Here is a 14,691-nt window from a genome sequence, read left to right on the forward strand (position 1 = left end):
TGTGATCAAAAGGATAATAACCTGATGATTGCCATTTCCCTCTGGCCAGAAGCCAGAATAATTGTAGGCTAGGCTGAGGGAAGGGCAGGATAGGGCAACAACTCCATCTCCAGTGCTCTGTATAAGACTGGGGAGCCCACCCTCAGGGCACCAGAATCCTGACTATCCACTGTAGGTGGACAGTCTCTCAAGGCCATACTCGACCAAGTAACTACCCTGGAACACAATGTCTGTGAGCCCCTCCTTCCTTCTACCTTAAGTCTGAATTGGCTTGAACTTCCCTCATTTTAAAGAGGGTTTTGAGACACCTGGGTGGCTCAGCGGTTCAGTGTCTGCCTTCAGCTCAGGGTGTGATCCCGGGATCCAGGATCGAGTCCCATATCGGGCTCCCTGCATGGAGCCTGCTTCTCCCTCTGCCTGTGTCTCTGCCTCTCTTTCTCTCTCTCTCGAATAAATAAACGAAATCTTTAAAAAATAGGGTTTTACTGTTGCTCTTTTAAAAGGAAAAGGTTCCAGGGCACACTTTAGAACTGGTCTTTCACTGGAGGTGCCTAAAGGTAAACCTTTTATCCCGCTGAAGGTGACATTAACTAGCCAAATGACAATCCCATCAGAGTGGTCAGTGTGGAATTCCAACTACAAGCTATCAGGCCAAGAAGATGTTTCCCTTCTAAGTCAGTGAAATGATTAGCCACCAAAAGACAAATGGTATTTAGGGAAGCCCCCACTGATGGGCCACCACAAGCTGGGTGGCATGAGGAGGGCAAGACTTGAGGGGTGGTGCTCACCTTTGATGTAGTTGAGGATTTGCTGGACTCGGTGGGGCTCATTGCGGTCTGGCCGGCAGCTTGGCGTGATTTCCAACACATAATCAGGACCATATGCTGTGAAAAACTGTAAGGAAAAGGGAAAGGCCAAAAAAAAAAAATGCTAAACCACAGAAAACCTCCAAATCGAACTACATACACACAGAAACAATCAAAAGAAAACCATCACTATTGACAAGGCAAGGGAGGCCCAGGTGGGTTGAGCAGGATGATGCAGCAGGCAGCCCTGTTCTTGTGGTACCATTTCTCTTGTTCAAAACCTGCAGTGACAGTTCACTGCTAAATTATTTAGCTTGTTGTTCAAGGTTCTCTCTGCTTAGGTCTTAACTTTTTTCTTTACCCTTAGTTCTTACTGCCTCTTGTTCTTTAGTCACACTGGCCTGCTCTGGGCTTTCCCAAATCACACCATGCTTTGTCACCCCTTAGGATCTTTGCCATTGCTCTTTGTTTGGGCTGCAAAGGCACTCCCCCCCCCCAATTCCTGCTGCTTGTGTAAAACCTCCCCATCCTTCTAGGCACAGCTCAAATGTCACCTCCTTCACAAAGCTGTCCCTTATTTTCTAACAACTCCCAGAATGTTCTGTTGGTACCTTTTTTTTGGCCCTTGTTCAACAAATAGTGCTTGCCTGCATATCACATGTGGGTCACTGTGCTGGTTGCTGAGGAGACTATGAAGATGGGCATGATCTCCTCTGGGATCCACTAAGTCTTCATAAGCACATTTTGCATTGGATAGAGGTTTTTCAAAAGTGACCTGATCTCCCTGCACTGGAATGTCAGCTCCTTGAGGGCAGGCAGCATTTATGTCTTATTCACATCCTAATCCTCACAGACTATGGCAGTTGCCTGTTAGTTTTGGTTGCCTTGAATTCCCTGACCCAGGAATGTCAAGCAAGTGTAGTTTCTCCAATTTTTCTTTCTCTGTAGTAGAGTTTATTTGTTTTTAAATTCAGGGAATCAAAATAAAGGTTTTTGGATTCTATTTCTAGCTCACTAGATGATTCCTTGTGACTTCTGGTAAGTCACAATATCTGATTCAGCTTCTCTATTAGGGCCCGCTTGGGGAAAAACACTCCACGACAAAGGGAATCATTCAATTGGGATAAGTCTTTGAATGAGAAGTATGCAAAACTACTATTTCAGTGTAGTTTTTAACAGAAATAGTATTTGTGCATAGTCTCTGGAGAGAGAGCATATGGTCCTTAACATTACATGCTTTCAATAGTGATACTGTTAGGCAGTAAATAAAACAGGGGGATTCAAATTCCATGGGAAAAATGGTAGACAGTGCATGAAAAAAGGGATCTGGATATGTGTCATGAATTTGAGAGAAGCCCAGGGTTATTGCATTTGCCACGAAATTATCCTTGTTCAGAGTCTGGAAGTATGTCTGGCACCATGGGAGAGGTTGTGGAAGATCTCTAAGGATTCTAAGAGTATCTTTATGGAATTCACGGGTAATTTGATGGGTAGATGGCTTTTGCACATCCATGATGGAAAACTCTACACACTTAATTTTAAGGAAAATGTCCAAGACTCTCTCAATGTTAATTATAATGCCTTTTTAAAAATGGATGGACATGGAAAGGAAAGAGGGGCCTTCCTGCTGGAGTAATTATGTTCTGATGCCTGAAGCTCTGAGTTCTGGAGATAGAAGAAGCCTTGAGTGGAGATCATCTTCACCAAACCCATATATGGAAAACACAAGAGGGGTTACCTGGGGGATACATTCAGAAACTAACCTCCTATTATGATCAAAGAAACTTGAGAAGTTTGTATTTTTAGTTAAGGAGGGCCCCTCAGTCCAAGTTCGAGGATCTCGTGGGCTTGGCTCTGGAAAAGAAGGTTTCAAACAGGTGTTGCCCTCTCTCCTTAGGCGACCTCTTTTCCTCCAAGGGGTGTCAAGTAGTACACTCATTTCACGGGTATGGAAAGACGGGTTTAGAGAGAGCAATAGAAGAAAGACAGATGCAATGCAGTAGCCACTCTGTGAGAGGACTCAAATCCCTAGCATCAAAGTGCTATAAAAATCAGAGGCAGGGGACGCCTGGGTGGCTCAGCGGTTGAGCTTCTGCCTTCGGATCAGGGCATGATCCTCGGATCCCGGATTGAGTTCCACTTTGGGCTCCCTATTAAGGAGCCTACTTCTCCCTCTGCCTATGTCTCTGCCTCTCTCTCTGTGTCGCTCATGAATAAATAAATCTTTAAAAAAAAAATCAGAGGCAGGATGCCTCCCTGTATAGGAGGGGAGAATGTTCTGCTTCCATCTATGAAGGCAGAGGAACACTGTTGATCCTCCGTCACCAAGACATGTTGTGAGCGGTCTGTTTAGGGCTGAGTGTTTGAAACAATATGCCTGCACTGTGAATGCCTACAATGTGGTTACCCATACTCTACTGCTTTAGTTCCTTCTTTAACTAAGAGCACACAGTTGCAAGATGGTCAGCTGGGGCCAGAACTGACTCCTATGTAACAGAACTCAGTTTGACTGGGATTAAGGCTCTTGATCTGGCTGCATTAGCACCTGGCTTTAACTAACCCATTATTTACCCATTCTTTGCTGAGGCAGGCTGGTTGCAGGTAATAACCAAGCCTGGGTTCTTAGACATCTCTCCACCTTTGCCAATGAAATATTATGCCCAGGTCCTGCTTATTGGCATTATTCTTAGCTAGGGGACATTGATGATTTAAGAAAGTCTCTGTTTTGTGATCAAGTTCAACATGGCAGCTGGCTGGTCCCAGACTTAGGAGGCTTTGTTTGGGGCCAAGGGAAGGGATGGGCACCTGGAAGGGAGAGGCTATATCTAAGGCAAAGGTGTTGCCCTATATCCCCCTCTGTCTCTCTCATGGCATTTCTCTGTTTCTGTGTTATATCATGCTTTTATTTTGGCACTCGTTAACCCTTTTCTACTAGAGTTTGAACTCTGCAAAGGCAGAAACTTCTGTCATACATTCTTTGTAGAATTGAACTCAAGTCATCAAAGGTTCCCCTTAGACCTTTATTTTAAAGTTATGTTAAATGAAATTCATTCACAAAAGATTTAGCTAGCTGTTCAGTTAATTCTGTGGAATAATGCAAAGAGCCAACTCATGGTATTAACAGCTTTTCTGGACTCTTGAGGCAGCATGATGAGGTGGAAAGAGCACTGGCTTTAGAGTCAGACAGAGCTGGATGTTCTATCAGGATTTAGTCATGTGCCTCAGGCGAGCTGCTTAATCTCTCTTTTGTCATTGCTACCAGAGGAATGATAATAAATGCTGACCTGGCTGGGTTGTTAGAAACCACTGAGATGATATAAACAAAAGGGCCTAGCACAGGGCCCAGAACATAGTAGGACTTCAGTCAATGTGAATTCCCTTTTCCTGAGGCAAGAGGCCCTTACCTAACTGGTGCCTCACCCATACCCTGGGGGATTTGGGGCCAACTACTCGGGGTGGCTATGCAGAAAGAAGAATCTGTTCCTCCTGCTAGACAAAGCCCAGTAGCCCCAGCGTCCTCTCCACTTGCTTAAACGGTTAGCTCCACCTAGGGCCTGTGGAGAAACTGACTTCTCTCACCGTTTCCTGCCCTATGCTCCCGCCACTTGTTACCGGAGAGGTAGAAAGGAAATCTGATCGCATAAGGCAAAGGAGATAGTGGGGTGGAGGGATTTGGCCAGCACTAGAAATAGCTTGAGGCCCCACCCTGAAACTGCCCTGCAGCCCTGAAGAGGAAAGGAAATGGGCAGGCAGCAGTCCCATTCCCAGACAGGTGGAGCGGGGATAAAAGAGGCCAGCTGGCCTTCCAGTCAGAATGCTGACTTTGATCTCAGCAAAGGAAGGAGGGAAGTGCTAACCCTTCTCCACTGCTTCCCCTTTTCCCTCAGCACTCCTTTTGCTTTTTGAGTTTCAGTTTATACTTTTTTGAGGGGAACACAGTAGTAGGAAGGAGGCAAATGGAAAGTATGAAGTGGGGGTGAGGTATGGGAACTGAAGGTAATGGCGACTGTAGGGTAGTTGATCCTTTCTGGACTCAAAAGTCAATTAATAAAAAAATGAAATAGCTCAGTTCTCATTCAGGTCAGCCCAGCTCAAAGCACTTTTCTTCATCACTCCTTTCTAGCTATTGCTCATGCAATGCAAACAGTATATATACACTTAGATATTCAGTCAAGAAGATATTTAGAAGAAGTCTTAAATTTGCTTTTATTCCCTCATAATTCAATTTGGTCACAGGAAACCAAGCCATAGACCTGGAGCTGCCAATCCTTTTATCCTTCTTTCTTCCTACTATATGCTTGACCAAGTAAGTTCATGGGTTACAAAGACAGTAAGACGTGTTTAGTAGGAAGAGTTATTATAGAATAGTGTGATGAGAGGTACAACGATAAGACTAAAGATAAAAGTAAGAAAAACATTTATTAAAGGCTTATATGTATCAGGCACCTAAAGTGTCTCATCACTTTTTATAGACTGACTAACTTAGTTCTCACAACCAACCCATATGGGGGTACTATAATTATTTCCATTTTAAGATGAAGATTTGAAGTGCAGAATAGTCAGATAACTTGACAGAGGTCACACAGCATGTGTAGTGCTGAGGTTTGAACCCAGGTCATTCTGGAGATCAGCACTACCTATAGGAAGCCTTTAAATGACCTCAGGAGGGATCCCTGGGTGGCGCAGCGGTTTGGCGCCTGCCTTTGGCCCAGGGCGCGATCCTGGAGACCCGGGATCGAATCCCACATCAGGCTCCCGGTGCATGGAGCCTGCTTCTCCCTCTGCCTGTGTCTCTGCCTCTCTCTCTCTCTCTCTGTGACTATCATAAATAAATTAAAAAATAAAAATAAAAAAATAAAAAAAATATTAAAAAAAAATAAAATAAATTACCTCAGGAAAATGATTGTGTAGGGGGGCGTAGTCTGCAAATAGGGTATGGTGGTTGGGAGGGAGGCATTCTCAAGAGAGCCTGGGCAAAGGCAAGGAGCATGGAACAGAATAGAACATTTTAGGCATTGAAATTAATCTGATATGGCTTGAGGGTAGGGCATAAGGAGAATTAGGACATGAGTCTGGGAAGGCAGGCATGAGTTTCACAGTAGGTGTTGCCCACTCCCCGCACTCAGGCATTTGGCCTTATTCTAGACTAGAAGGTTCATGAGGGCAGAACATTGTTTTGCTCCCTGCTGTATTGCCAGTTCCCAAAGCAGTGCTTGTGCCTAGTAGTTGGTAAATAACTATTTGTGGGATAAGGAAATGAAAACCTGAGGGAGTTTACAAATGAGGGAATGGATAGGTCACCTGTTTCCTTTAGAAGACTCATTGGCTACAGGGTGGAGAATGGAACAGCATTTGAGGGGAGAAATGCAAGTAGGGAGACCAGTGAGAAGGCTGGTATAGAGCCATGATGAGTGGTATCTGGGCATGAACCATAACAGTTGTGGGAGGAATGGAGAGATTGAAAAACTGAAAAAATATCATCAATAGGACTGAACAATAAATTAGATGTGGAAAGTAAGAAAGAAGAGAGAGTCAAGGATTTCTTGACTTTGTAAGAAGTGCATTAATGAGATGAGGAGTACAGGCAGAGGACAAGGGCTTGTGGTAAGGTATATATGTATATGGGGAGTTCAGCAGGAAGCATTTTGAGGGTCAGGATTCTAATGATATAGTGCTCTGGTATTTAGGGGACAGGTTGGGCCTATGATACAGGATACATTTTAGAGATTTGGGGGTTGTTAGTGACAAACAAATTGGATGAGAATTGCCGACAAATAGAATTGCCTTGGCTGGCAGGAGAGGCTTACTGCAGAGAGAGAAGGGAAGAGAAACAAAGAAAGAATCATGGAGAACAGCCAATACTTCAGAGGTGGACAGAGGGAGTGGGAACAGTTCTGGCGACAATTTGAGATATTACAGAGATATTAAGTAAAAGGAAGGCAGTCTTCTGAATTGTCCATGGGAAGCAGAACTTTGCTGTAGTCAAGTCAGTGGAGGGTGTGGACAAGGCCTGACTGGAGTGGACTGGAGAGTCAGAACAGGAGGAAGTGGAGATGAGAATGATGGTATGAATATACTTTTTATTTTAAGAGTTTGACATGGGGTAGGGCTGGGGTAAGGTGGATGATTTAAGATGAGAAGGTCTTAAGTATATTTATAGGCTGAAGAGAAGGGCCCATAGGATAGGAGTCGGAGGCAGCCTGATAGGGATTTAGAGTTAGTTATGTTTGTCTTTCTGGCCCCAGAGCTCCACAAGGGAAGAATACTGTTTTATTCATATTTATCTTACCTATAACTCCTAGCATAGGGCCTGGAAAATAACAGGTGCTCAATTCATGTTTGTTGAATGAAGAAGATAAAATGTGTTTGGGATTCCAAGAAAATTTGCATCCAGTAGAGAGAATTAGGGTCTTTTTTTTTTTTTTTTTTGAGAATTAGGGTCTTGAAAGGGTGATTGCAAACTGGCAGGAATGGGATGGGCTGGGAGGTAGTCAGTGGAAGCAAGAGACTGCTGGACAAATCTGGGGACCAGCAAGGATTGTGGGTTAGCTGAAGTTGGCAAAGGAGAGCATGAGAGGCCTGAATCCCAGGTTGAGGAGACAGGACTTGCTGTAACAGGCACTGGGGCAGCCTCAGGATTAGATCTGTGCCTTAGGAAACCTGGGAGCAAGCATAGAAAGGCTGGGTGACCAGTGTGGTAGCTTTTGCAATAGTTCAAGGGAGAGATAACAAGGGCTTGAACAAGGGTGATTGTTGTGGAGATGGAGAGAATGGGAAAGAGACATTGTAAAGGTAGACTCACCAGAACTTTTTTTTTATTGGTGTTCAATTTGCCAACATATAGCATAACACCCAGTGCTTATCCCATCAACTGCCTCCCTCAGTGCTTGTCACCCAGTCACCCCCACCCCCTGCCCACCTCCCTTTCTACCACCCCTTGTTCGTTTCCCAGAGTTAGGAGTCTCTCATGTTCTGTCTCCCTTTCTGATATTTCCCACTCATTTTTTCTCCTTTCCCCTTTATTCCCTTTCACTATTTTTTATATTCCCCAAATGAATGAGACCATATAATGTTTGTCCTTCTCTGATTGACTTATTTCACTCAGCATAATACCCTCCAGTTCAATCCACGTAGAAGCAAATGGTGGGTATTTGTCATCACCAGGACTTTTGTAATTGATTGGCTGGGGAGGAAAGGAGACAATGGAGAAGTCAAAGTTGACTCCCAGGTTTTGAGTCTGGCTGAGCTGGAGAATTCCTGTGCCACTGACAGAGCTGGGGTAAATTAGCATAAAGAGCTAGTATGGCTAGGGGAAGGCGATGTGATTGGGTTTAGTTGGGTTTGAGATTACAAGAGGGAATCTGGATCACTATGCCTAGCAGGCAGCTGAAGATATGATGATGGTGTATGGAAGTGAGGTCATGGCTGAGGACTAACGTGGTAGGGGGATAAAAAGATCCAATGAATAGGCAAGAAAAGAACAGCTAGAGAGGAAGAAAGAGAACAGTAAAGTGAAATCTCACAGTCTTAGGGATGAGGAAGATGCTTAAAGGAATACTCTCCCATGGTTAAACCAGTATTCCTTTCTCCTAGTCGTTAGGGGAAACAGTTATACTGCTTCTAGCCAGCCCTCTTTTTATGATACTCCAAGCCCCTCTAAAATTTTTCATTGTTAACTCAAGGTTTGCCTTTTCCTAAAAATTAGACTTGATTCCACTAGGGTAAGCCTAAGGTCTGTGCCAATTCCTGTTTTTCTTTTTAAAGATTTTATTTATTTATTTATTTATTTATTTATTTATTTATTTATTTATTTATGAGAGAGAGAGAGAGAGAGAGAGAGAGAGAGAGAGAGAGAGAGACAGCGCACCAGAGAGCACACAAGCAAGGGGGAGGGGCAGGGGGGAGAAGCCGACTCTACCCAAGCAGGGAGCCCTATGCAATGCGGGGCTTGATCCTAGGACCCTGGGATCATGACCTGAGCAGAAAGCAGACACTTAACTGACTGAGACGACCAGGACCCCCTGTGCCAATCCCTCTTATAGATCCCTGAGACTTTACTCTGCTTTCAGCTGGGGAAGTTGGCTGGTGACTGTGACGTGGGACCTAACCAGGAAGAGCATTTCTTGTCCTGAATTACTCTGTGAACAGAACTCATCACAACCAGAATAACATAGCACCAGTGCTTTGAACCATAATATGGTCTTGTATGATGCTTCTCAGCCTTTCCTATATCGCCAATTACTCCATCAAAGAGCCTTGGCCCAACCATGATGGAAACAAAAAAGTTCTCCTTTCCCCAGAAAAAAATTCTGTTTACAGGAAATTCAGTTATTATATATATCATTTATGGTACATTTTAAGAACATAAAATTGCAGTGGTATTATTAGGGGTACATTTTATTGCCATGGCTTTATAACACAAACAAACAAAAATAATAACCCCATCAGCTGTTGGACTGAACTGGCAGGAAGCAGCACATCAAAGGCAATTGCTTGTAGACAGGGGAATGGGGAATTAGGAGTGTTCAGTGTATAACCAAGAGAGGTTAGGAAGATACGGCTGTTGGAGATAAGACGTTACCACGGTGGACATGAGGATGGAAACCAAGCATCCCATCTAGACTACATCTGTATTCCATCTGCATTCATCCCTTGGACACAGAGTTAGCACTTAAGAACTTTTTTAATGGGGGCAGCCCGGGTGGCTCAGCTGCTTAGTGCCGCCTTCAGCCCAGGGCGTGATCCTGGAGACCCAGGATTGAGTCTTACATCGGGCTCCCTTCATGGATCCTGCTCCTCCCTCTGCCTGTGTCTCTGCCTCCTTCTCTCCCTCTCCCCGTGTCTCTCACGAATAAATAAAATCTTTTTTTTTTTTTACGAATAAATAAAATCTTAAAAAAAAAGAACTGTTTTATGGTGAGGCTCCAGTGCCCAAAAATGTTTGAATGAATGAGTGAATGAATGAATACGCCATGGAAATAGTTTTATTATTCAGATGTTTTAATGGCATTTTAACTATTGGTATAGAAAACGTTTATTAAGCAAAATAATCAGGTAAACCGGGGGAATGTTAGCTTATTTGAACACCAATTCTGTTTAAACAAAGCATATGTCCAGTGTTAACTAGCCTTATTTCACTACCTAAAGTACTTATAGGCTTCATGAACACATATATATGACCCTTTAGTGTATTATTTATTCACTAAGGTCAATCCACAGTAATTTGTGTGTGTTATGTGGTTATGTGTATATGTGTGTTTGTGTTTGTGTGTGTTCTATTAGGTGCTGAGTAACAGATACAAACTTTAACCATGGCTTTGGACTTCCAGCCCAGTTGGGCTTTCCATTACACCATGAAGCAATCAGCATGGTTAAAAAAGTGAGCTTTCTGGAGTATTACGGGATGAGCCCTAAATTTTTGCTCCACCGTTTACTAGCTGTATGGCCTTAGATAAGTTACCTGACTGTTGTGTCTTGCCTTTATTTGTAAAATGGGGACAATAACAGAATGTACCTTACAGAGTTGTTGTGACAATAAATGAATTAATTCATGTAAAGCACTTAGAACAGTGCCTGGAGCATAGTGAATGCTCAGTAAATGTTATTTAATGCTAGATCATAATATTATTTTATTGTGTTTTATCAACTGTGTAAAGAAACAGGAGTTCTGCATGTAGTGGACAGTAGCAAAATTAGATTTCTTTAAAAATGCCCCTTGAGACTGCATGAGGGTGAGTTCCAAAGAGCTTATTCTGTATCTACAAACCCTGAAATCAGGAAGAGGGCAGAGAGATCAAGAAGAGAAGGATACCCCCAAATGAAAGGGATTAAAAAATTAAATGGAAGAGAGGAGAAGGGAATGAGGAATTGGAAGTGGTGGGATTGAACAAGAAAGGCAGGGGGACAAAGGTGACAGAAAGGAGAAGAGATGAATATGGAGTACATTGTTGAGGGAAGGAAAGAGGTACAGAGGAGGTGGCAGAAGAGACAAGGATGGGTGGCTGCCACTTGACTAGGGTAGTTTCAGGGGTTTGGGAAAGGGTCTGGCCAAGACTAATACCTTCCCCACATCACTGCTGGTCCTCACATTTCCACTATTAGAGAGAATTCCTCCTTCAGAAATATGTGCAGGGCCAACTTTAGTTATACCATATGTCTCTGTTAATTAAATGAGTATTTTGGAAACAAGCCTACACATGAAGCTTTTTTTTTACATCAACTTTTCCTTAAGCCAAAGGTGGGAATGGAAGAGGGGAGAGTATAGAGATATTGCTTTACCTGGCTGGCTGCTGGACAAGTATTAAGATGACCTTGAAAATGGATTCTACTGGCAGATTGGTAAATGCTCCCTTGGCTTGATCTTTATACTACTCCAAGCAACTGCCCTCTGTCTATACTTTCATTCCTGAACTTATTCAAATTTCTCTCTTTTTCACCACCTGGACCACTTCATTTCTCAGACACTTTAGTCTACAGCTGTCTGTCTTCTTCCTCACATCTCCACTGAAATGTTTTATAGAAAAAGGATGACAAAGAGATTTCAGCTTGTTGGCAACTCTGATTGATAGGTAGTAGCTGCTTGGGGTACTGTGTTGGGAAGGGTTCTGAGGCTGTGTCTAGGTTCATCAAGAAAATTCCACAATCACTTTGTCATGTAATTCATGGGGGTACATGGTGTCAGTGTGGGGGCTGGGGAGATGTAGTCATATGTGTCCTATATTTGCTATACCTGCTTTAGGAGACCAAGAGTGACCTCCTAATTGCCAACCTATTGTCTTCTTTTCAGTTATCACTTATCCTATTTGATCTCTTTCCAGCACATGTCATCAACTACCCCCCTCATTTGTGGCATTATCTTCTCTTTTATCACCACCACTCTTCCTTCTCAGTCTCCTTCCCTGGGTCATCTTCCTTCACTTGTCTCTTAACAGGTGCCTTGGGTTTTGCTCTCAGCTTTTTCCCCTCTCTCTGCAAGAGTTTACACTTCTTGCTGTTGCTTTAATCACTTATATGCAGGAGATCCTACATCCATGGGTTCATTATTTATCCCCAGGCTCTGGCTTGCATTTATAACTGTCTGCTGGACATTTCTACCTGGAAAACTTGAATTCTTGGCATGTGATGCTTAATGCATTCCAAGTGGAGCAAATACAGTACTAGTCTTTCCAAAGAGAACGTTCATCTTCTCTTTTTGTTCACTCAGCACCATAGGTGAGTTCCATCATATAGTAAGTTCCTCAGCAAAAAGGTTTGAACTTACGACCGTCAATGGGTCAGTCTGCTTGTACTTAGTTTAGAGGCACAGGATTTTGTGCTTTCAAAATACCTAAGGTGATATGGGATTCAGGGATAGAGATTAGGGGATCTCATTTTTATGAGACATTCTCATTGTTTGATGAGTAATGATTTTTTCCCCTCTCCATTTGTCAGGTGAAAGAAAAAACCCATGTCTAACCATGTGCAAGAAGACAGAGTTTTTCTCAGGGGGCAGCTGGATAACTAGCAATATGTTTTGGTTACTGTTTGAAAACACTCACTGGTTATGTGTTTGGGTAGGATGCAGGGTGGGAGGTGCTGGGAAGACAATGATGAAGCAGACAATCCCTGGCCTTGAGGAGCTTACAGTCTAGTAGAGAAGGCAGACATCTAAAGGAGTAACTACAAGAAGATGAGAGTTAGAGGTGAATCATTTCTCTAGAGCTATGGAAACTCGAGTAGGAATTCTTAATTCTGAGTGTAGGGGATGGGTAATGGATAAGATTTCATGGGGGAGATTGGAAACTGAATTGGCCTTGAAAGATGAGTAAGATTTAAATAGGAGGGGAGAGAAGGTAAGAAAGGCAGAGGAAGAAGAATGAAGATATATTTTAGAAAAGTCATCACAAATTAATTTATGAGAAAGAACAGAGTACTGGGTCATAACCAGCACCAGCACAGCTCTGTAGGCAACTTTCTTGTCTTCTCTGTAAGCACATCTTCTCTTTGTGATGAGAATGATAGACTGATGGGCTTGGCAGAATCAGTGGAAAAGTCATGGATGGACTTGATACATCAGAGTAGGATTTGTCTCTGATATATCCATCAGAGTGGTTACTTGGGAGCAAATCAGGGTTGTATTTGCTTAGAACTGATTGATTCATTTGTTTTCTCATTCACTTGATACCAACATATCCTGAGCACTCCTGCGTACCAGGTTCTGGGCACAAAGAGATGAATGAGACCCAGCTTCTGCCCTCAAGGAGTAGATGGGGAGACAGCTGTGGAAACTCTAATTCTAATGCTTTGTGGTAAGTGCCATGATAGATGTGCAGGCAAGGAGCTCCTGAAGTACAGAGGGGAAGACAAAGCAAAGAAGTGCTCTCTGAGTCAGCCTCTAACTGATTTCTTGGTCTCCCCGCCCTCCTTAAGTTTTCTGTCAGAAATTCAGATCTGATCATGTCATTCCCCTTACCTAAAAAACTGGTTGCGGGGATCCCTGGATGGCTCAGTGGTTTAGCACCTCCTGCAGCCTGGGGCCTGATCCTGGAGACCCTGGGCTGAGTCCCACGTCAGGCTCCCTGAGTGGAGCCTGCTTCTCCCTCTGCCTGTGTCTCTCTGCCTCTCTCTCTCTCTCTCTCTCTCTCTCTGTGTGTGTGTCTATCATGAATAAATAAATAAAATATTAAAAAAAAACTGTGATTGGCTCCCCACTGACTGTAGGGCCAAGTCCAAACTCTAAAAGCAGGACATACAAAGGCCTTTACAGTCTGATCCAACTGACTTCTCAAGTCTTATACCATGGTCCACGCCATAATCCCTACACTGTAGCCACACTGAACTGTAGCCACTCTTCCCACTCCTCTTTATCTGATTGACTCTTCTGCTTCCCTTCAGCCCTTGCTAAATGTTGCTTCTCTCTTGTACAAGCCCCAACTCCTCCAGATGGAGCAAGTTCCCCCTCTGGATTCCCACAGCTCATTGTGAACTTCTCTATTCTGGCACTTATCACATTGGAGTGTAATTGTTTGTTTATATGCCTGTTTCCCACTCTGGGCAGTGTTCTCCTTAAGGTTGGGAACTGGGCTTTATTCTTTTCTTCATCCTTGAAATGTGGTATGGGCCTGGTACATAGTAGGTGCTCCATACATCTTTGCTGAGTGAATGAATGACTCTGACATGTAGCCACTTGGGCCCAGTCGTCAGCAGCTGGCATTACTTGACTTGAGAGATGCATAAAAAACGAAGGGCAGCCAGAGTAGCTGAAAAACAGGCGGCTCTCGTGACATCATGAAAAATACAAAACTGGAGAAGGCTGAGACAATGCTCCCACTCAGCCTTTTAACAAATGACTCTCCCTTCTAAGCAGCCCCTTTTTGTCTCCCTCCCATTCACTTTCAAAAACCCAGTCATTGAAATGATTCTAATTATTCATGGTCAGTGGCATATCCAGGAAACTTAGTTTACAAGCAATTAAAATACACTAAAATAGATTTATGCAGGTTGAACCTGATCCTGCTGGAAAGAAGGGAGTAAATGACTTATATCTTGGAGGGGTATTTGCTTCCTGAGATTGGTCTTTATCACTCTATCTACTGTGCTAGTTTGGTGCTAACATGGCAAACATCTGGAGGTCATTCTTAAGGCGACTGTGCTGTGAACAGTACAAGGAGCCTATAGACTGCGTGCTTAACCTCAGTCAGATGTCCCATGAATGAGTGAGCTGCCTCTACTCACATCCACCCCAATATGAAGGAAAGGCTGGCTCAGCCGCAGGCAGCTCTGGGCAGTAGAAAAGCTCCCAGCAATGTGATTGGGAGTTTGGTTTCCAATCATTGGAACCACTTGGAATCACTTAACCCCTCAAGGCTCAGTCTCCACATTGGTAAAATGGGAACACAAATATTTG

At 43.5% G+C, this 14,691-nt stretch overlaps 1 protein-coding gene across 8 annotated transcripts in view; it reads right to left on the bottom strand.

Annotated features, from left to right (window-relative positions):
• HDAC8 (histone deacetylase 8) overlaps positions 1–14,691 on the bottom strand; it is a 218,122-nt gene that overhangs the window by 29,834 nt on the left and 173,597 nt on the right. For 5 of the 8 annotated variants that reach the window (XR_007409310.1, XM_025466192.3, XM_025466190.3 and 2 more), the window contains one exon: positions 789–894. The exons of 1 other annotated variant lie outside the window; for it this stretch is intronic. Coding sequence is in view for 5 of the 7 variants with exons in the window: in XM_025466192.3 (XP_025321977.1) it covers positions 789–894 (106 nt within the window). In the remaining 2 variants the exon portion in view is untranslated. Of the gene's footprint in view, positions 1–782; positions 895–14,691 lie in introns of those variants that run through there. 2 more of the 8 variants (XR_007409309.1, XM_049107256.1) reach the window with 1 other exon arrangement.

Source organism: Canis lupus, chromosome X, assembly GCF_003254725.2.
Source record: "Canis lupus dingo isolate Sandy chromosome X, ASM325472v2, whole genome shotgun sequence".
Taxonomy (NCBI): domain Eukaryota; kingdom Metazoa; phylum Chordata; class Mammalia; order Carnivora; family Canidae; genus Canis; species Canis lupus.